General features: G+C 39.3%; 1 protein-coding gene across 1 annotated transcript; it reads left to right on the forward strand.

The window, feature by feature from the left end:
* Positions 1-345: 345 nt before the first annotated feature.
* Positions 346-1731, forward strand: LOC141659814 (uncharacterized). The gene has a single exon (XM_074466740.1). The coding sequence runs from the start codon at positions 346-348 to the stop codon at positions 1729-1731; it is 1386 nt and encodes a 461-aa protein (XP_074322841.1).
* Positions 1732-20711: the final 18980 nt, after the last annotated feature.

Genomic DNA, 20711 nt, shown 5'->3' on the forward strand with positions numbered 1-20711 from the left:
TGAACCGTCGGCAGAGTCGACATATTCACACCCTCGCGAACGTTGACATAGGACAGTGTCATCTGCCGATGTCTCGCGTCAGACAGAATCCACAGAATCTATCTCTCACGAGGAGTTCGCTAAAATGCAGGAAGAAATCGCCCAGATACGTACCTTGATGAGAAATCAGGTAGGGTTTGAAACCGTCTCCGAGAGCCCCCTATCATTGGTGCTTAAGAAGGCACGAATCGACATGACATTCAAAACCCCAGCCCTTGATCATTTCGACGGATCCTCGGACCCGTTAGCATTCCTCAATACCTTCGATGGACGTATGGCCTTCTTCGGCCACTCAAAGGTCGCTCGATGTCAATTCTTCTCTACTTGCCTCCAGGGTACCGCCCTTCGATGGTACAGCAACTTGCCCCCCGGTCGATCGACTCATGGGCGGCCTTAAAAAGCAAGTTTCAAGCCCGTTTTTCCAGTAACTACAAAGGAATAAAGGTCACAGCTTCCCTAATGACAATGCACCAACGCTCAGGAGAAAGTCTCCGAAGTTTTCTAACACGATTCAGAGAAGAAATAGCAGAGATTCCAGATCTAATTGAGCGAATGGCAGTCAATTTTCTGACAGCAGGCATTGATAAATCTCGCAATGGTTTGCTCTTAGAGGAGATCTTTGAGAAAAGACCGAAAACCTTACAAGCAGCATTTCAAATAATAGAACATCGCATGATGCTCCAAGAGGCAGTAAGCTGCATACAGTCCCCCAAGCGCTCCTCCAGGTATGAACAACGACGCAGCTACAGTCTGCGATCTCCCGCGCGTGACAGACGTCAAGAACGTCGTCGTTCACCGCCTAGTCATACTGTCGAGCATCAACCAAGGGATAGAAGAGAGAGAGACTGGCAACCCCGCAGTCGACCAGAAAAAGAATTTGCAAAGCTTAACACTGAGAAAACGACCATCTTAGCGGTCCTAAAGACAGAGCCGGACTATCGTCCTCCAAGACCCATGAAACCGGGTCGTCCCCCGAGCTCTAGATACTGCGATTACCATGAGGATACAGGCCACACAACTGAACAATGCTTTCAACTAAGCAACCTCATCGAGGGGAAAATTTGCCGAGGACAGCTAGTGCATTATGTACAGCGGGAAGATTCTCCTCGACGCCATAGACGAGTTGAAGAAGATCGGGTAATTGACGTTATCTTTGGTGGTGTGGCAGCCGGGGGGCTCTCTCATAATTCCCGAAAAAGCTATGCCCATGAGGTTTTTAATGTCAACCCACCGACATCCAAACGCACCCGGACAAATCCGTCCCCTGCCATTTCCTTCTCAGACGATGATTACCGCCCTGGTCTCATCGAAGGCCATCAGGACGCCCTTGTCATCACGACCCGGGTGGGAAACAATACGGTAAAAAAGATGTTGGTCGACAATGGCAGCTCCGTCGACGTGCTATACCATCATGCCTTCTCCCGAATGGACCTCGGGGATCGACGCCTAGAGAATGCCCGAACGCCTCTATACGGTTTTACAGGGAATGAGGTACATGTAGTTGGGACAGTCGACATGCCGGTGCTTTTTGGTTCTCCCCCATGTCAGATTTGGAAGATTGTCAAGTTTCATGTGATCAGTGCATCCTCGAGTTTCAACTCCATATTGGGACGAACAACGATCACCGCCCTTCGGGCCATTACTTCCATCTCCCATTTAAAAATGAAGTTCCCCACAGACTTTGGTGTATGAGAAATGGTTGGTGATTAAGCGACGGCAAGGCAGTGTTACCTAACCACTGTTTCTCCAAGGAAAAGGACAGATGAAGAGTTAGAGGTCAATCAAGTACTTGACATCGACCCAAGAGAATTGATCGACACATCCACAAGCAATTCATGCTCCCCTCTCGAGGAAACAGAAGATATAGAAGTGTTTGAAGGAAACCCCGATAAAACAACAAAAATTGGCCAAAATTTCTCCTCATATCTCAAAAAAGAAATCACGAATCTCATCCGGGAATTCTCCGACATTTTTGCTTGGGTCCCGAAGGACATGCCCGGTATTCCAGAGGCCATTGCTCGACACTCACTGCACATCAATAAGGACACCAGGCCTGTGCGCCAGAAACAACGCATATTCTCGGCCGAGAAAAGAGCAGCCATCGATCAAGAGGTCGAAAGACTCCTCGACGCCGGCTTCATCGAGCCTGTGCAATTCCCCACATGGATATCGAATGTGGTCCTAGTTAAGAAAAGCAATGGGAAGTGGAGAATGTGCAATGATTATTCAGATGTTAATAGGGCGTGCCCCAAAGATTTTTACCCTTTGCCCAATATCGACCAACTCATCGATGCCACAACGGGAAATGAACTCATGTCCTTTATGCACGCCTTTTCAGGGTATAATCAAATTAAAATGGATTCCCACGACTGGCAACAAACCGCTTTCATCACACACAGGGGAGTCTTTGGTTACAAAGTAATGTCCTTCGGATTAATCAATGCGGGCGCTACTTTTCAGCAGACGATAGATAAAATATTCTCCTCGCAGATAGGAAGAAACATGTTGATATACGTCGATGACATGATTACAAAATCAAAAGTTGCCTCTGATCATGTGACAGATCTTCGAGAAATGTTCACCAATGCAAGGGCGAACAACATGCGACTAAACCCTGCAAAGTGTTCATTCGGCCTTACAGCAGGTAAATTCTTGGGGTTCCTGGTCACCCAGAAAGGCATCGAGGCCGACCCAGCTCAGACAAAAGCTATTCTGGAAATGAGCAAACCAAGATCCATTAAAGACTTACAAAAGCTCACAGGGTGTATAGCCGCGCTTCGAAGGTTCATCCCTCAATCCTCAAAGAGGTGCCTCCCTTTTTTCTCTGCAATGAAGAAAGCTTCTAAAGCATCACAGTTCGAATGGAACGAAGATTGTGAAAAGAATTTTACAGAATTAAAGATATTTTTGACAAATCCTTCAGTTTTAACTCGGCCCTTAACAGGCGAACCTCTACGAGTATATCTCTCAGCTTCCGATGAAACTATCGCGGCAGTATTGGTCCGTGTCGATGAGGGAAAATATATTGTTGTATGTTATATCAGCCACTCACTCTGAGATGCGGAAACAAGATACCCACAAGTCGAGAAACTCGTATACGCTCTTGTTGTCACGAGCCGTAAGCTTCGTCATTATTTTCAAGCGAGAGAAATCCATGTTCTCACCAATCTACCTCTGAAAAGAATCCTGCACAAGCCCGACATAAAAGGAAGGCTTACAGCCTGGACCATAGAGTTAAGCCAGTTCTACATCGAGTACAAATCTCGAACGGCGATCAAGGCCCAAGTTCTCTCGGATTTCGTCGCTGAATGCCAGTTCAAATCCAAGACACATAAACCTAAAGACGGCCGATCTCGCCCGTGGCTTTTGTTTGTTGATGGCTCCTCGACATCCAACTCTGGAGGAGCAGGGGTCATACTAATCAGTCCAGAAGGATTCAAAATCCAACAGGCTCTCAAGTTCGGGTTCTCCGCTACAAACAACGTGGCCGAGTAGGAGGCACTCATCGTCGGACTAAAGCTCGCATCCGATCTCGAGGTAGAGGTCATTGACATATTTGGGGATTCTCAGTTGGTTTCCAAACAGATAAGTGGCGAATTTAAGATGCATAATGAAAGGATGGCCCGATATTTAACAAGAACACAAGAGCTTCTTGATAAATTTTCTTCATGGAAAATGTCAAACGTCGACAGGGAGGAGAACCAGTGGGCCGACTCTCTGGCCAAACTGGCCTCTTCCAATCTCCCTACTAATCTCAGCCCAACATACGTCAACGTTTTGGAGACCCCCTCCATCGACGAAGTGTCAGTTAATCAAATCCAGGCTAGGCTCGATTGGCGCCAACCTTTCCTTGAATACATTATCGATAGCAAGTTGCCTAAGCATAAGACCGAAGCCCGCACTCTTATGTTCAAAGCCAGGAACTACTGTGTTGTGGGTTCGGTATTATATCGACGTGCCCTCTCTGAGCCTCTACTCCGTTGCTTGTCTCTAGAAGAGTCCCTCTAAGCGATCGTAGAAATACATACGGGAATTTGTGGTGAGCATCTAGGAGGGAAGACCTTAGCCCTTAAAATTATCCGACAAGGTCTATTCTGGCCCACAATTCGAAAGGATTGTGAAGATTACGTCAAAAAATGTCAAGCATGTCAGCTTCATGGAAATATAAACCGTCGACCCACGACTGAGCTAAATTCGATTCTCAGCCCGTGCCCCTTTTTCAATGGGGAATAGATATTGTGGGTCCCTTTCCAAAATCCAAAAATCAGTGCCAATACATCGTAGTCGCCGTGAATTACGCAACCAAATGGGTCGAAGCAAAACCCCTTGCTAAAATTCGAGAAAAAGAGATGATAGAATTCTTTATGGAATATATTGTCTTTCGCTTTGGGGTCCCCAGAATCTTAGTTTCTGATAACGGCACTCAGTTTGTAGGGAAACGGTTTGAGGAAACGCTGCTTGAATTAAAAGTCCAGCATATCAAAGCATCTGTAGCATACCCCCAAGCTAATGGACTAGCAGAAGTAACAAATAGAACCATCTTACAAGGCTTGAAGAAAAGAATTGAAGAAATACCCCGATGTTGGGTCGATGAACTCCCGAATGTGTTGTGGTCCTATAGGACGACTCCCCGAAGCGCGACGGGTGAAACTCCTTTCCGTCTGGCATACGGAGTTGACGCTGTCATACCTGTTGAGATAAGTCTCACCTCACCACGGGTTGATGTATTCAATCCTGCTCTATCTCTCGAGGGTCTTCGCCTTCACAATGATTTGTTAGAAGAAATAAGGGAAGAAGCCCGAATGCGGATGATCGCCCAGCAAGAAAAAACTGCAAGGTACTTCAACAAAAAGGTCAAACCCAAAGATTTCAAGGTCAACGACCTCGTCTTAAGGGATTCTGCGGCATCGCAACCCACTATTTCAGGAAAATTCAAACCAGCATGGGAAGGACCTTATCGGATCTCGAGACTGGTAAGTGCGGGGACCTATGAGCTTGCACACCTCGACGGGAAGCCTATCAAAAATGGCTGGAATGGGATTCATCTCAAAAAGTTCTACCAGTAATTCAGTTTCAGTTGTAACCTGTTACTTTGAGGCAGCTAATGTCATATCAAAGACAAACCCTCGATGTAATGAGGGTCGTTATGAGACCCCCATCGAGGGGTGATTAAGTTATGATGAATGAATGTTAGGTCACACTTTCACTGTAGAGGGGGTGAATACAGTGTTTATTACAATCAAATCAAACTTCAAGAACTTATGTAACAGAAAACAAACTTTATTTAAACAATAAACTCTGTTACAATCTGGAACTGTTATCTCTCAGTGATGAACAAAATATCACGAGAGCTGCTAGAGTTATATTAAATAATATTCTCGATAATAATAACACTTATAGTGTAAACCCTATGTCTGTGTTTATATACTACACAGTTACAAGATATTCGCTAATTGATATGGAATATAATTCTGCTTCCTAAAATATATCAATCAGATATCTTCTATTCCAAGTATTCCATTCTTCACGGAATTCCTTCTTCATGCATATCTCTTCTTATGTTTATCTTGATCTTCTTAACTTTAATCAGCTACTGTCCTTATCTGATCGTCCTTCAGCACTTAAGTTCTGATATCTATCTCCTGATAACATAAGTACTGATATCCCTTAAGTTCTGACTTCCAGTATAAGTACTGATCAGTTAAGTACTGATTTGTTCTGTTCAAATAAGATCTGAAATCTAAACATAAAACATATTAGCCATGACATTATCAAATATATCTAACAATCTCCCCCAACTTGTAAATTAACAAAATATACAAGTTTAATAGATATTTGATGATGTCAAAAACATTAAGTACAAATGCATGAGAAATAGACAAGATAACTACAACTTACAGTCCTTAAAGTTTTTACCAATTCAACTTCTGATAACAACTTCAATCTGTATAAATGTCAGAATTTAAGCAGTTGTAGATCTTCGACTTGGCTTCATCATTTTCTGATCTCTCTGATGTCAGGAGTTGTTCTGAGATAATTCTTCAACAAACATTTCTCAGCATATCTGAGTTCATCAATCATTCTCCGTTTGACATCTTTAAGCTCTGCAGTATCTTCACCAGTTTGAAATATTGCAGCTCTGAGATCATTAATCTTTGCTTTTCTCAACTCCCGATCTAGTCTTATGACATAAGCTTTATTAGACTCTAGATTGAATTCAAGCCCCTTAATACCAAGATATGTTCTGATCTGTGCAGTATTAGGCTTCATATCAACAATATCACCATTGTGATTTCTGTACTTTGGAACATATCTGCTGTCAGACTTAACAGAATAAAGTCTTTTCTGTCTCTGAATCTGTTCCTTTAAGTAGTTTGCAGCAGTCTCTGTTATTCTGTCATCCACTTGAAGTAAGAACAATACATGCTCCAATTCTTCAAAATACTTCAACGGAATGGCATTTTGTCTTATATGATAAACCCTACCATCTGTCATGAAATACAACATGATGTATTCTTTCAAGTAGGTATGGTAAACCATCTGTACAGATTCTAGTTGATTCAATCTCTCAGGAGTTGCTCCAATACCTGGTTCACTCAAGGAAGTTGGATCATCGGTAGTGTTGTGTACTCTTCTTTCATCAGCACTTCCCAATCCAGTTTTATCTCTAGCTTCCTTTCCAGTAACTACTCTTGCTTCAAAACCACTTGAAGTAGTCTTCAAAGATTGAGTCTGTTTTGCTTTAGTGAATCCTGGTAGGAGTGTTTTAGATTTATTTTCTGATATCAAGTTAACTTGAGCACTGTCAGAGGTTACTTGCTTCTTCTGAATATCAGAACTTACAATTTCTTGACTCTGAACAACTTGAGCCATGTCAGAGGTTGTTTTAAGAACTTTTCTTGAAGTCAGAGCAAGATTATCTTTTCCATCAGTAATTTCTTCTTCCTCAGGAGGTACATAAGGCTTGATAGGTTCACCAACCTTTTCTTTACCTTTGGATCTTGGATCTATCTGTGGTTGTGATCTAGCCAAAGTTTCTTCAGTATGTATCCTTTCTTTGATCACAATGCCTTTAGGTTTTGGAAGTAACTTTTTACCAGAAGCTTCAGATTTAGATGTGACTTTCTCTGATTTAAGTCTGGCTTCTTCTTCCTTTAAACTTTCCAAGTCCATCCCTGGATTTTCTTGAAGAAATAACTGTCTTGACATTTCCTCATCAAGATCTAGAAGTTCATCAGAACTTATCCTTTTACCAGCAGCAGAACTTATTCTTTTCCCAGTATCAGAACTTGTTCTGTGACTAGCTTGTCTTGATGTAAACCTTCTACCTTGACTATGACCACTACCCATTCCAGAGTTTCCTTGGTCATCTTTTCCATCATCCTTTCCTTGCAGTGACTTGTTGGTTTTGCATTTGGACTTAATTACCTTCTCCCCCTTTTTGGCATCAGCAGGTAATAAAAGAGAGATAAGTAGTTCCACTGAGGTCTGGATTTCAGTAAGTTGCGATTGCTGAGAAGCTTGATTTGTCAGAATTTGATCAATCTGAGCTTGTTGCTTCTCTTGAGTTTTCTCAATATAAGCAACCCTGTCAATGGTAGGTTGGAAGAACTTTTTCTTATCAAGTTTCCAAACTTGTTCCTGTTTAATAAAGTTCTCCTGAATCTTGTGTAGCTCTGCATGAGTGTTGGAATGAAGACCTTGTAGATGTTTAGTACTCAATGCAGTGACTCTAAGCTGGATTTTAAAATCATCAGAATGTAACATTTCATTAGCTTTAGTCAAGTGCTCAGCAAGATGTAAAGCATTTGGAACACATAAAACTGAGTTCCATTCCTTAGTCCACTCCTGACCTGCAGGAGTTTCACTCCAAGGTACTGGTGTATCCCTGATAACAAACTCCTTTAGCAGTTCAGACTTAGGAAGAGTCAGTGGAGGAGTATGTCCTGAAGGACCTGCTGCATCAGCATCTACAGTTGTAGCAGCTTCACCAGTATCTCCAACATTTGCAGCATCAGAACTTAAAGAATCAGTATCTTCTGATAAGACAACTGTATGAGTAGCAATGGAGGCTTCAACATCCTCTAATTGCTGATCTGATACTAAGTTCTGATCAACAGCCATATCCTGATGCTCACCTAAAATCTGATCATCATCTTGATGCAGAGAAGGTGTTAGTGATAACTCAGGAGTTTGAACAGCATCAGTAACAGGTGTTGTGGAAAGATTATTTGCTGTTGGAGCTTCTAATAAAAGTATTTCAGGCACAACCAAGTTCTGAATATCAATTTCAGCACTTGTGCCTGGATCAACAAGAGATATAGAAGGTGAATTAGCCTTGTCAGATACAGGTTCCTGAGATGGAGTTTATGGAGAAGAAGTGACTGGAGCAAATTCCTTGTCTTGTGAGATCAGAGATTCCTGATCCCCTTCCTTAGCTGCTTCCTCCTCATCATCTGAAACTGGCCTCTGTGCCCTCTGTTTCTTGTACTTTCTTGTTGATTTGGATTCCTTGGGAGTTGCAGGAACCGTCATACGTCGAAGCCTCTTGAGAAGCCTAGAACCCCCAATTGCAGAATCCTTCTGAGAAGTTGCCTTCTCAGCTTCATCTATCATAGGTTCTGAAGATGGAATCTGATCCTCAGAATCTGATTCATCTATCAAAGTAATCCTCCTCTTCTTCTGAGATGTTTGAGGAACAGTCTTTGTTCTCTTTGGCTTAGAGGATGTAGGCTTCACAGGAGGTGCTGAAGAAGAAGGTTGAGCATTCTGTGAAGTGGAGAGATAGGATTTGAGATAAGTTCTGAGGGTAGGTTGAGTAGAATGAGAGGTAGGGACTGAGGTTGATGGATTTTGGTTATGGTGAGTTGGTTTAACATTTGAGTAAACAGATTTGTAAGTAGCTGGATCAGCATTTACCAGAATCTGTTTCACAGACTGAGGAATCTGTAATTGTCTCACCATTGATTTCTTTGTGTCAGCATTTATCAGGTCGTTAAAGTATCTTTTTGCAACCTTAAAAGGTGGGGTTTGAGTGCTGACTAACTGGGGTCAGCAGTACAATACGTATAAATAAGTTGACAGAATCTAGCAAAATAAACAACATCTCGATCCTCTGTCATCCTATCCCCAATAAAACCAATTATTCCAGTTGCAAAATCAAAATGAGTTTGATGGATAATAGCATACCCGATGTGCTGACTCAGAATTGGGATGGCATCAAAATTTGAACACTTGTTGCCAAAAGCCTTGGTGATGCAATCGAAGAAGAAACTCCATTCTCTTCTGATATTAGCCCGTTTCAACTGTCCAAGTTTCGTCAGACTCTTTTCATATCCCAAATCAGTCATTAACCCCCGAAGTTCTGATTCCTCTGGTATAGAGAAAGTACAATCTTCTGGAAGATGTAATGCTCTTCGTACTGTACCAGGAGTGACTACATAGGAAGAATCACCCACTTGGAAGATAATACTGGGAGTTCCTCGTTTACCACCATCATCATAAACTCCAGTCCTCCAGAACCGCAGAACTTGTTGACTTGAGTATAATTCAGGCTGAGTTAAGGCGTACCCAACCTCACTATGTGCAAGAAGATCTTGCACAAAATGCAATTCAGATGGAGCTTCAGCATGATCAAGAATTGCAGCATAGTTGTTTGGAACAAACTTTGCTCCATCAATGATTAAATCCTTTGGTGCCATGTGAAAAAATATTGAAATTCAAGTATGCCTGTGAGGTGTTTGAGATAATGTCTGTATGAAAAACCAACGTGAGAAAGAATGAGAAAGAGAGTAAAAGTAAGAAGAGAGATAAAGTATAAAGAAAATAAAAGATTAAGGAAATCTTCTCTCTGTTGTTCTTATACTCTGAAAAAAATGTTACCGTTGGACACCTGTCAGACATGCAGTAATAACGGATAGTTACTGGGCTCGAGAAAACAGGAATGATTACTTACCCAGTTGCCTTGTTTCAAGGAAAAACCATTTCAGTTATCAAGAGACACAGTTTTAATTCAAAATTAAAACCGTTAGCACTGATTGAATTATTTTTCACTGCAACATTAATATTCTGAAAATGAATCATGTTAAAAATGACCTAGATAATTTCGATGAATAAGTGCTGACAAAGAATCAGAACTTAAATAAAGACAAAATTTAAATGGTCATCAGAATATCAAGCAGGATTTAACAACACAGATAAAATAACTCAGAGACAAAATCTTGAAGTAAAAACAGTTTTCATTAATATATCAAGTCAATACATATATGAAATAGAAATTACATCAATACAAGATTTTCCCTAAGCTTCTAATCCTAACGTCAACAGCTTTAGTCCTAGCTAAGAAGCCTGACAAAGCTGAGGATGAAGAAGAACAGGAAGAAGATGAGATTAAGTCATCCTCCTCTTCCTATCTTCGACAAACAAGATAGCGAGTCAAATGATTCGCTCTTGCTGACGGATAGCTTCCCGCCTTTCCTCCTCCAGGCGCTCCAGATGGCGATGATAATCCATCTCGAAGAATAGAAGGTGAGCCAGCACCTCCTGTGGGACAGAGTCCCAGATCTCCTCAGGAATGGCTGTTATATGCCACTCCTGCTGCCACTCGGCACAACTGAGCTCCATTGTGTAGGTTTGTGTGTTCAAAAACATGTTGTATCGAACCATTGTGTTTTTGACAGAAGAAGGAGGATAAGTGTGTGAGAAGAATGTGATGGAAAGACTGATGTGAAGTGGTTGCATATATAGGCAAGAGAATGCCAAGAGACACAAAGATATTGAATGCAGACAGGTAGAATTAATTCTACCTCGTCTCCCTAGACCTTGAAAAAGAATAACAGTCATTGGAAAAGGAATGGGCACATATAACAAGAGTGAACTGTTCAAGGACGAGTGCCATTATGTTTTAACCATAGACTATTAATCTTCCACTTCAACATTTCGAAATTAATCTGAGACTGTTACCAAATTTTACTCATAAATAAGTCAAGTAAAGGGTTAGACTGAAAAATCAGAACTTAGACCTATACCAGAACTTAACAGTCATCAGAACATAATGTCTTAACTCGAACAAGGAATATCTATCTTAGTAAATACTCATACAAGTTCTTAGTTATGAACGTCAGAACTTAATCATCAGAACGTGTAACTAGAACTTGTCCTCAGAATTTGTGCAGAAGTGACACAATGACTGTTTATCTAAAATAACATAGACCACCACAGAAATTTCATCATTCATATGGAGTGATGTGTGTGTGCATTAAGCTAAATAACAGACAAAGAGTAAAGTCTGATCTACTTCAGTACATCTTAGAAATAAGTCATAATTAAAATTTTTCTAAAGAACTGTCATTATCCTGAAACCTACTGATAAATGAGTTCATGCATGAGTCCACCTCAACTGTTTTTGTGCTAATTTTATGCATCTTTTGAAATTCTATTTTACAGAGGCTTCTCAGTGTAAGTGAGTCACGACTGTTTATCAGAATTTATGCTATTATCAGAGTATTTCTCCAGTAATCATAGAGTGTGAAAAGTCACCAAGAAAATATTTTGCTTTTCTAATGCATATTTACTTAATACCAGCAATGCACTTGGGTCGTCCCTTTCACATTTTTACTCTAGATCTCAAAGGAGTACCTGATATTATTCTTTGATTATTGTTCTTCTTCTTTTGATAAGTGAGGTTTATCAGCACTTAGTACATTCAGCAGTTTTACTAGAATCAGAACTTAAACAGATGAGTAGCATTATTCTAATTTGTGACTTAGTAATAAGATATACAAAGTAAACTTAACTAAGCTCAGTTATCAGAATTTGCTTGTGTCATAAGATTTCCACAGAAATAATTACTTCTTTCATGGGATCATTTGTTTATTGAAGACTAGTAGGTCAGTATCTAGCACAGTTATCCTCATAGGATTGAATAGTTACTGAAACAGACATATCACTTATCAGAGTTTAGATACATATATCAGACAACAGTCAGTACTTAAAGACATTTATCAATTAATGCACAGAATATACAAAGAGATTAATTCTGTAAATACTGATCATAAAGTCTGATAACATAGAACAAGTTTAAGCAGATTTAGAGAAAGAACCTGAAATCATTCCAAGTTCATTTACCAATTTTGAAAAGGTAGCTTCACACAGTGGTTTTGTGAAGATATCTGCTACTTGTTGATCTGTGGGAACAAAATGCAATTCCACTGTACCTTCATCCACATGTTCCCTGATGAAATGGTACCTGATGCTGATGTGCTTTGTCATAGAGTGTTGAACTGGATTACCTGTCATAGCAATAGCACTTTGATTATCACAGTAAATAGGGATTTTGAAATACGTTAACCCATAATCTAGTAACTGATTCTTCATCCAGAGAATCTGTGCACAGCAGCTTCCTGCAGCAATATACTCTGCTTCTGCAGTTGATGTGGAAATTGACTTTTGTTTCTTGCTATACCAAGAAACCAACCTGCCTCCAAGAAATTGGCAGCTACCACTTGTGCTTTTCCTGTCAATTTTGCAACCTGCAAAATCTGCATCTGAGTAACCTATTAATTTAAAATCTGATTCTCTAGGATACCATAATCCTAGATCAGCTGTTCCTTTAAGATACTTAAAATTCTTTTTACAGCTGTTAAGTGAGGTTCTCTTGGATCTGCTTGAAATCTTGCACAAAGACAGGTAGCAAACATGATATCTGGTCTACTAGCAGTTAGATAGAGAAGTGAGCCAATCATACCTCTGTAATCAGTAATATCTACTGAATTACCAGTATCCTTATCCAGTTTTGTTGCAGTGGCCATGGGAGTGGATGCACTTGAACAGTCTTGCATTCCAAATTTCTTCAGCAAGTTTCTGGTGTACTTAGATTGACAAATAAAAGTTCCTTCTTCACTCTGCTTGACTTGAAGGCCCAGAAAATAACTAAGTTCTCCCATCATACTCATCTGATATCTTGACTGCATTAGGTTGGCAAACTTTTTGCAAAGTTTGTCATTTGGAGACCCAAAAATAATATCATCAACATAAATCTGGATCAGAAGTAAGTCCTTGCCATGGTTGAGATAGAACAATGTTTTGTCAATAGTTCCTCTATTGAATCCACTTTCCAGAAGAAACTGAGCTAAAGTCTCATACCATGCTCTAGGAGCTTGCTTAAGTCCATAAAGTGCTTTATCAAGCCTGTAGACATAATCTGGATGTTTGGAATCTACAAAGCCTGGAGGTTGTTCAACATATACTTCCTCTTCCAATTCTCCATTGAGAAAAGCACTTTTCACATCCATTTGAAAGACAGTAAACTTTTTGTGAGCAGCATAAGCCATGAATATCCTTATGGCTTCTAACCTAGCAACTGGAGCAAATGTTTCATCATAGTCAATTCCCTCCTGTTGAGAATATCCTTTTGCAACCAGCCTTGCCTTGTTCCTTACAATTATGTCCATCACTGTCAGTTTTGTTTCTGAATACCCACTTTGTACCAACAACCGATCTATTCTTGGGTCTTGGCACTAAGGTCCAGACTTTGTTTCTTTCAAATTCATTCAACTCTTCCTGCATTGCTTGCACCCAATCAGCATCTTGAAGAGCTTCTTCCACTTTCTTTGGCTCAGACTGAGAGAGAAAAGAATTGTAAAGACATTCATTCGAAGTACCTGTTCTAGTTCTGACACCTGCCTCAGGATTTCCAATTATTAAATCAGGTGTATGTGATTTTGTCCACTTCCTTGCAGATGGAAGATTTTCTCTAGAACTGGATGCTCCCCCATGATTCATGCTGTCTTCGGTTTCATTTTCTGATGCTCCCCCTGAAACTATGCTCTCTGAGTTGGATCCTTCAGTATTTAGATTTTCAGCACTGTCAGTACTTGGCTTATCAGAACTTGACGAATCAGAATTTGAAGAGCCAGATGTATGTTCTGATGCTTCTTGAGATGTGATAATATCTTGAGTATGCTCCCCCTGCATTGGTGCATCTTCCTTTGACGTAGTCACCACAGTTTCAATAACATCAGAGTTTAATCCATCAGAATTTACAGTATCAGGACTTAGACTGTCAGGACTTGAGATATCAGAATATGAATCTTCATTTTCAAATCTCAGCTTATCATGATCAATGCAATCTTCAAGTCCAGTGATCTTCTTGTCATCAAAAGAGACATTGATAGATTCCATGACCACTTTTGTTCTCAAATTATAGACTCTGAAGGCTTTTGTAGAAAGTGGATATCCTACAAAGATTCCCTCATCAGCTTTTAGATCAAACTTGGATAGCTGTTCAGGATGAGTCTTGAGAACAAAACACTTACATCCAAATACATGAAAGTATTTGAGATTTGGCTTCTTGTTCTTCACCATCTCATATGGTGTTTTTCCATGCTTGTTAATGAGTGTTGCATTTTGAGTAAAACAAGCAGTCTGCACAGCTTCAGCCCAGAAATAGGTTGGAAGCTTTGCTTCTTCAAGCATTGTTCGTGCAGCTTCAATTAGAGTTCTATTCTTCCTTTCAACAACTCCATTTTGCTGTGGAGTTCCAGGAGCAGAAAATTCCTGCTTTATTCCATGATTTTTGCAGAACTCTTCCATTATCAAATTCTTGAATTCAGTGCCATTATCACTCCTCATTTTTCACAGAATCTTTGATCAATTTATCCAGATGTTTGACATGATCAATCAGGATAGATGCAGTTTCACTTTTTGTGTGCAAGAAATACACCCATGTGTATCTGGTGAACTCATCTACTATGACCAACGCATATTTCTTCTTTGCAATAGACATGACATTCACTGGACCAAATAGATCAACATGAAGTAGATAATAAGGCTCAAGAATTGATGATTCAGTCTTGCTCTTGAACGAAGATTTTCTTTGTTTAGCCTTCTGACATGAGTCACAAAGACCATCAGGAACAAACACTGATTTTGGCAGTCCTCTCACAAGATCTTTCTTGATCAGTTCATTTATCTTGTTGAAGTTTAAATGAGAGAGTTTCTTGTGCCAATTCCAGCTTTCTTCAGTTGAGGCTCTACTCACTAAACAGATTGCAGAACCATCAGAACTTGTTGAAAGCTTAGCTTCATAAATGTTACCACGCCTGAATCCCTTCAGAACAATTTTTCCTTTAGATTTACTAACTATTTCACAATGTTCTGCAAAGAAATCAACATGATAACCTCTGTCACAGATTTGACTTATACTCAGTAAGTTGTGTTTAAGTCCTGAGACCAGAGCTACATCTTTAATAATGACATTCCCAAGATTGATATTGCCATATCCCAAAGTTTTTCCAATGTTGCCATCTCCATAAGAAACACTTGGGCCAGCTTTCTCCACAAAGTCTGATAGCAGGGCCTTATTTCCAGTCATATGTCCTGAACATCCACTGTCCAGAACTAAAATATTTTTCCTGTTGCCCTGCAATCAAAAAGACCACTAATTATTAGTTTTAAGGACCCAGACTTGCTTGGATCCTTTGGCCTTTTTAGGTTTGTTAACATTTGCAGCGGATTTAACATCAGATTTTATGTTAACAGTTTTCTTATCAGAACTTATACTAGAAGGAACAACATAAACTTTCTTTAAAGAAGGTTTTATTTGATAATAATCATAGTACAAACTATGATATTCCTTACAAGTATAAATAGAATGCCATAAACTACCACAATGAAAACAAGGATTTTGTGGTTTGTATCTAACAGACTGACTCTTAACTCCTGACTTTGTAGATAAGGAGTTAATATTCTTATTCTTCCTGCAAAAAGAAGCCAGATGGTTAGAACTTCCACAGTTATGACATGCTTTCCTAGGAGCATCAGGAACAGATTTATAGTTATTGCTTTTATTCACACCTTCCTTTCCATTCCTGTTTTTCTAGGTGATTTTACCTTGTTTGCATTCTTAACATCTTTCAGCTTATGCTTACGCTGCTTCTTTGTCATTAAGCCTATGTTAACTTCAGCTGTCTTTTCCTGTTTTAGTTTGTCAGAAGCTAATTTCTTTTTAACTTCTGATTTCTCATTTTCGGATTTTTCAGTTACAAACTTAACAGGTTTTAACTTCGGCTTTTGCTTATCAACAGGCTTAATTTCTACAGTTCCTTTTTTATTTTCTCCATAGCCTAAGCCCTCTTTCCAGTTTTCACTGCTTAGCAAATTTTGAGTTGTTTTGCCAGAGTTAGTCCAAGTTCTGATAATCTCTCTCTCCTTTTCTAACTCAGTTTTTAGAGATTCATTCATTTTTAGCACTTCATCCCTAACATAAAAAGCATCATCTCTATCCTGCTGAGTTTGATGAAGCATGACTAACTCTTTTTCTAAGAAATCATTTCTTTTCCTAAAAGCAAGATTTTCAGAAGTTAATCTTTCACATGTTAAAGTTTGATCTCTATAACTAACAAACATGGTTTTAAGATATCTTCTCAACTCATTAATATCATCAGTATGAAAAGCATAAGTAGTCTGAGGTACCTTTGTTTCAGCAGCTTCAGAACTGCTCTCAGAACTTGATTTATCAGCATTTGCCATTAATGCATAGTTCTCCTCACTTTCAGAGTCTGAGGTGTCTGTCCAGCTTTTCTGCTTTGTGACAAGAGCTTTGCCTTTGTCATTCTTGGTCTTCTTGCAATCAGGAGATATGTGGCCTTTCTCACCACAATTATAACATTTAACATTAGCGTAATCTCCTCTGTCAGACTTTCCTCCTCTTCCTTCAGATCTTCTGAAATTCTTCTTATCAGAACTTATGCCTTTCCTGAAAAACTTCTTTCCCTTCCTGAACTTCCTGTATGCAATCTTTGTGATTCCTTTCACCATAAGAGCACACAGCTTCATCATCTCCTCATCAGCATCAGTTTCAGGCAAGCTTTCAGAATCTGAGTCATCATCACTCTCAGAACTTGATGACTCAGTATCAGATTTTATGATAAGAGCTTTACCCTTATCTTTCTTTGAGGAAGGTGGTTTAGGGGATTCCTCTTCAACCTTGAGAGCAACTGTCCTTGACTTTCCTCCTTTCCTCTTGCTTCTTTGTTCCATCTCAAGTTCATGAGTCTTGAGCATTCCATAGATTTCATCAAGAGTTGTTTCATCAAGATTGTAGTTGTCTCTTATTGTTGTTGCCTTCAAATCCCAACATTCAGGAAGAGCTAACAGGAATTTGAGGTTTGTATCTTCAAGATCATACTCCTTATTTACTAATGACAAGTCATTCAAGAGTTTGACAAATCTATCATATACATCAGTCAATGACTCATTAGTCCTAGAGTCAAGTGTTCATACTCTTGAGTGAGTATTGTCTTCCTGTTCTTCTTAACTGTTTCAGTTCCTTGACACCTTGTCTCCAGTGCATCCCATATCTCCTTAGCAGTCTTGCAGTTGATTACCCTGTTTGACATTACATTATCAATGGCACTATGCAATAAGTGACGTACCTTGGCATCCTTAGCAATAGATGCTATATCTTCAGCAGTGTAATCATTCTTTTCCTTTGGTACGGTCATTGCTGCTTCACCTGCAACTACAACAGCGAGCTTGGTAGGTTTGTGAGGCCCTTCCTTGATTCTATCAAGGTATTCTGGATCTGTTGCTTCCAGAAACATGGTCATCCTTACCTTCCATATGGGATATTCAGATGGTCTCAATATGGGAACTCTGATAGTCTCATATCGACTCTGAGTTGATGTCTTTGATGATTCCTCAGTTTTGGTAGGCTTAGTTGGAGTTTCTGTGTCAGACATGATTGTGTTTGGATCTTTAACTGTATGTGTGTTAACAGATAGCTCTGATACCACTTGTTAGGTCACACTTTCACTGTAGAGGGGATGAATACAGTATTTATTACAATCAAATCAAACTTCAAGAACTTATGTAACAGAAAACAAACTTTATTTAAACAATAAACTCTGTTACAATCTGGAACTGTTATCTCTCAGTGATGAACAAAATATCACGAGAGCTGCTAGAGTTATATTAAATAATATTCTCGATAATGATAACACTTATAGTGTAAACCCTATATCTGTGTTTATATACTACACAGTTACAAGATATTCGCTAATTGATATGGAATATAATTCTGCTTCCTAAAATATATCAATCAGATATCTTCTATTCCAAGTATTCCATTCTTCACGGAATTCCTTCTTCATGCATATCTCTTCTTATGTTTATCTTGATCTTCTTAACTTTAATCAGCTACTGTCCTTATCTGATCGTCCTTCAGCACTTAAGTTCTGATATCTATCTCCTGATAACATAAGTACTGATATCCCTTAAGTTCTGACTTCCAGTATAAGTACTGATCAGTTAAGTACTGATTTGTTCTGTTCAAATAAGATCTGAAATCTAAACATAAAACATATTAGCCATGACATTATCAAATATATCTAACAAAGTTAGACTAGATATGTTTTGTTTTTTTATCTTGTCTTATTGTCATGTAAACTTGGTGATATAAACCAAGTGTAGCTAGTAGAACATTCAACTAAGCAAACACATTTTAAAGAGAGATAGAAAAAGATGTACTTGTCAAGAATTTCTCTGTAGTTTGTTTGTTCTACTTGTAAAGCAGCTGTGAGCCATGTTAAGCTACACAGAGTTCTCAACTGATATATATCTTTGTTGGATACATTCAAATCTTCCAGAAAGTTTTAAAAGCGTGTGTTTTTATTACTTTGAGTTTTAATTTATATAATTCTTTCATTTCGCACTCTGTAAATCAAACACTTATATATATTCAGTTAGAACAGTTTTTAAAATCTTGAAAAAGTAGCCAGAATTACATTCAACCCCCTATTCTGTAATTTTGTTGTATTGTTAGGGAATAACACTTATTATAATAGAATAAGATTCCTTGTTGATTGTGTAACTGTGCACTATATAAGCACAAATTATGTTATGGTTAAAAAACTAAGGTTATTATTTGCTGTATTTATTACTAAGGTTCGGGAGCTCAAGGCCTTCAATGGCTGCTCTCGTGTTTCGTAGCTTAATTCTGCCTTTACGAGATGCCTATGTATCTCTATGAATTAGAGAATCAAGCCAAAAAATGTAGTTCTGATCTGTGGGGTGAGACCCCTTATATAGATGTTGGTGGTCCTAGATTTGGACTTGGTATTGGAGACTTGGTGGTCAAGTCTCTGAATTAGAATGGACTTTGGAGTCCTAAATAGTAGGAAACTGATTCCTTATCCTTCTAGGTCCTTTAGAGGTAAATCTGCAAAGATTTATGACCTTATTGGGACTCTTTTCAATAGTTGATTTTTCCCTTATTAATTAATTACGAAATTAATTAATATTCAGGGTTTTTGGGCCTTCCTTGTTTAATCAGGCATGATCTGGTCCATCAGGCCTGATCAATGTATTAACCTTTCTGGTCTGAATGTCATACATCTTCTTATTGGGCCTAGCAGCCCAAATCATTTATAATTAGTGTAATATTAATTACACGATTAGGATTTATTTATCCCTATCATTTGCCACCCAACTTTTGGTAAACCGTGAAAGATTTCACAAAAGTTAAGTTCGTTCATTCCCTTTCAGGGTACCATTTTTGCGTAAAGTGTGGAGCGACCTACACGTTTACAACGATTTTCCTTGAACGCGGCTTCGGGGTCGTTTAAAAACTTCCCCCCTTTTTTTATTTTCTCACCTTCTCCCTATTTTTAGGGATTTTCTGGTATTTTTTCAAGAATTTTCCCTTTTTTCTCGGGATTTTTCCAAATATTTTGCAATTTTCCACAAATATTTTCAAATTTCCAGCCCTTTTTCGACCAGGATCCTAGTCGAAATTTCGACCTGAATCCTATCAAATTTTGGGCCAACTTTGCAATCCTGGTCGAAGGACTTCGACTAGGATCCACGACCTGGATTTCGACCAGGATCCTAGTCGAGCCTTCGACCTGGATCTAGGTCGAAAATTTGTCCTTGTTTTGCAATCCTGGTCGAAGGACATCGACTAGGATCCACGACCTGGATTTCGACCAGGATCCTAGTCGAACCTTTGACCTGGATCTAGGTCGAAAATTTGTCCTTGTTTTGATTCCTGGGCGTAAGGTTTCGACTAGGATTCACGACCTGGATTTCGACCAGGATCCTAGTCGAACCTTCGACTTGGATCTAGTTCAAAAATTATGTGCTTATTTGCTTCCTGGTCGTTAGATTTCGACTAGGATTCACGACCTGGGGTTCGACTAGGATCCTAGTCGATTCTTCGACCTGGATTTAAGTCTAGGTTTCTGTACCCCATACTTGAAAAATGTTGTGCTTGATTCGACCTCAATCCTGGTCTGGGTTTCGACCTCAATCCAGTTCTATTATACCCGTAATTTTCGGGTGTCTGTTCGAAAGATTTCGAGGAGAATCCATGACTTAGAATTCGACCTAAATCCTGGTCTTTTATACCCGTTATTTTTGGGTGTCTGTTCGAAAAATTTCGAGCAGAATCCACGACTTGGAATTTGAGCTAAATCCTGGTCTTTTATACCCGTTATTTTCGGGTGTTTGTTCGAAAGATTTCGAGCAGAACTTACGACTTGAATTTCGACCTGAATCCTGGTCTTTTTGATCTTCCTTCTAATCCAATTTGGATTGGGCCTTTGTTTGGACCTAATCTTCTTTTTGGGCCTTATATTTTTTACGGCTTTGATTTGGGCATTGTATTTTTCGAA

Source organism: Apium graveolens, chromosome 5 (genome assembly GCF_009905375.1).
Source record: "Apium graveolens cultivar Ventura chromosome 5, ASM990537v1, whole genome shotgun sequence".
Lineage (NCBI taxonomy): Eukaryota > Viridiplantae > Streptophyta > Magnoliopsida > Apiales > Apiaceae > Apium > Apium graveolens.

Excerpts from the sequence above, each read along its gene's own strand:
- LOC141659814 (XM_074466740.1), top strand. The coding sequence starts at position 346 with ATGTCAATTCTTCTCTACTTGCCTCCAGGGTACCGCCCTTCGATGGTA.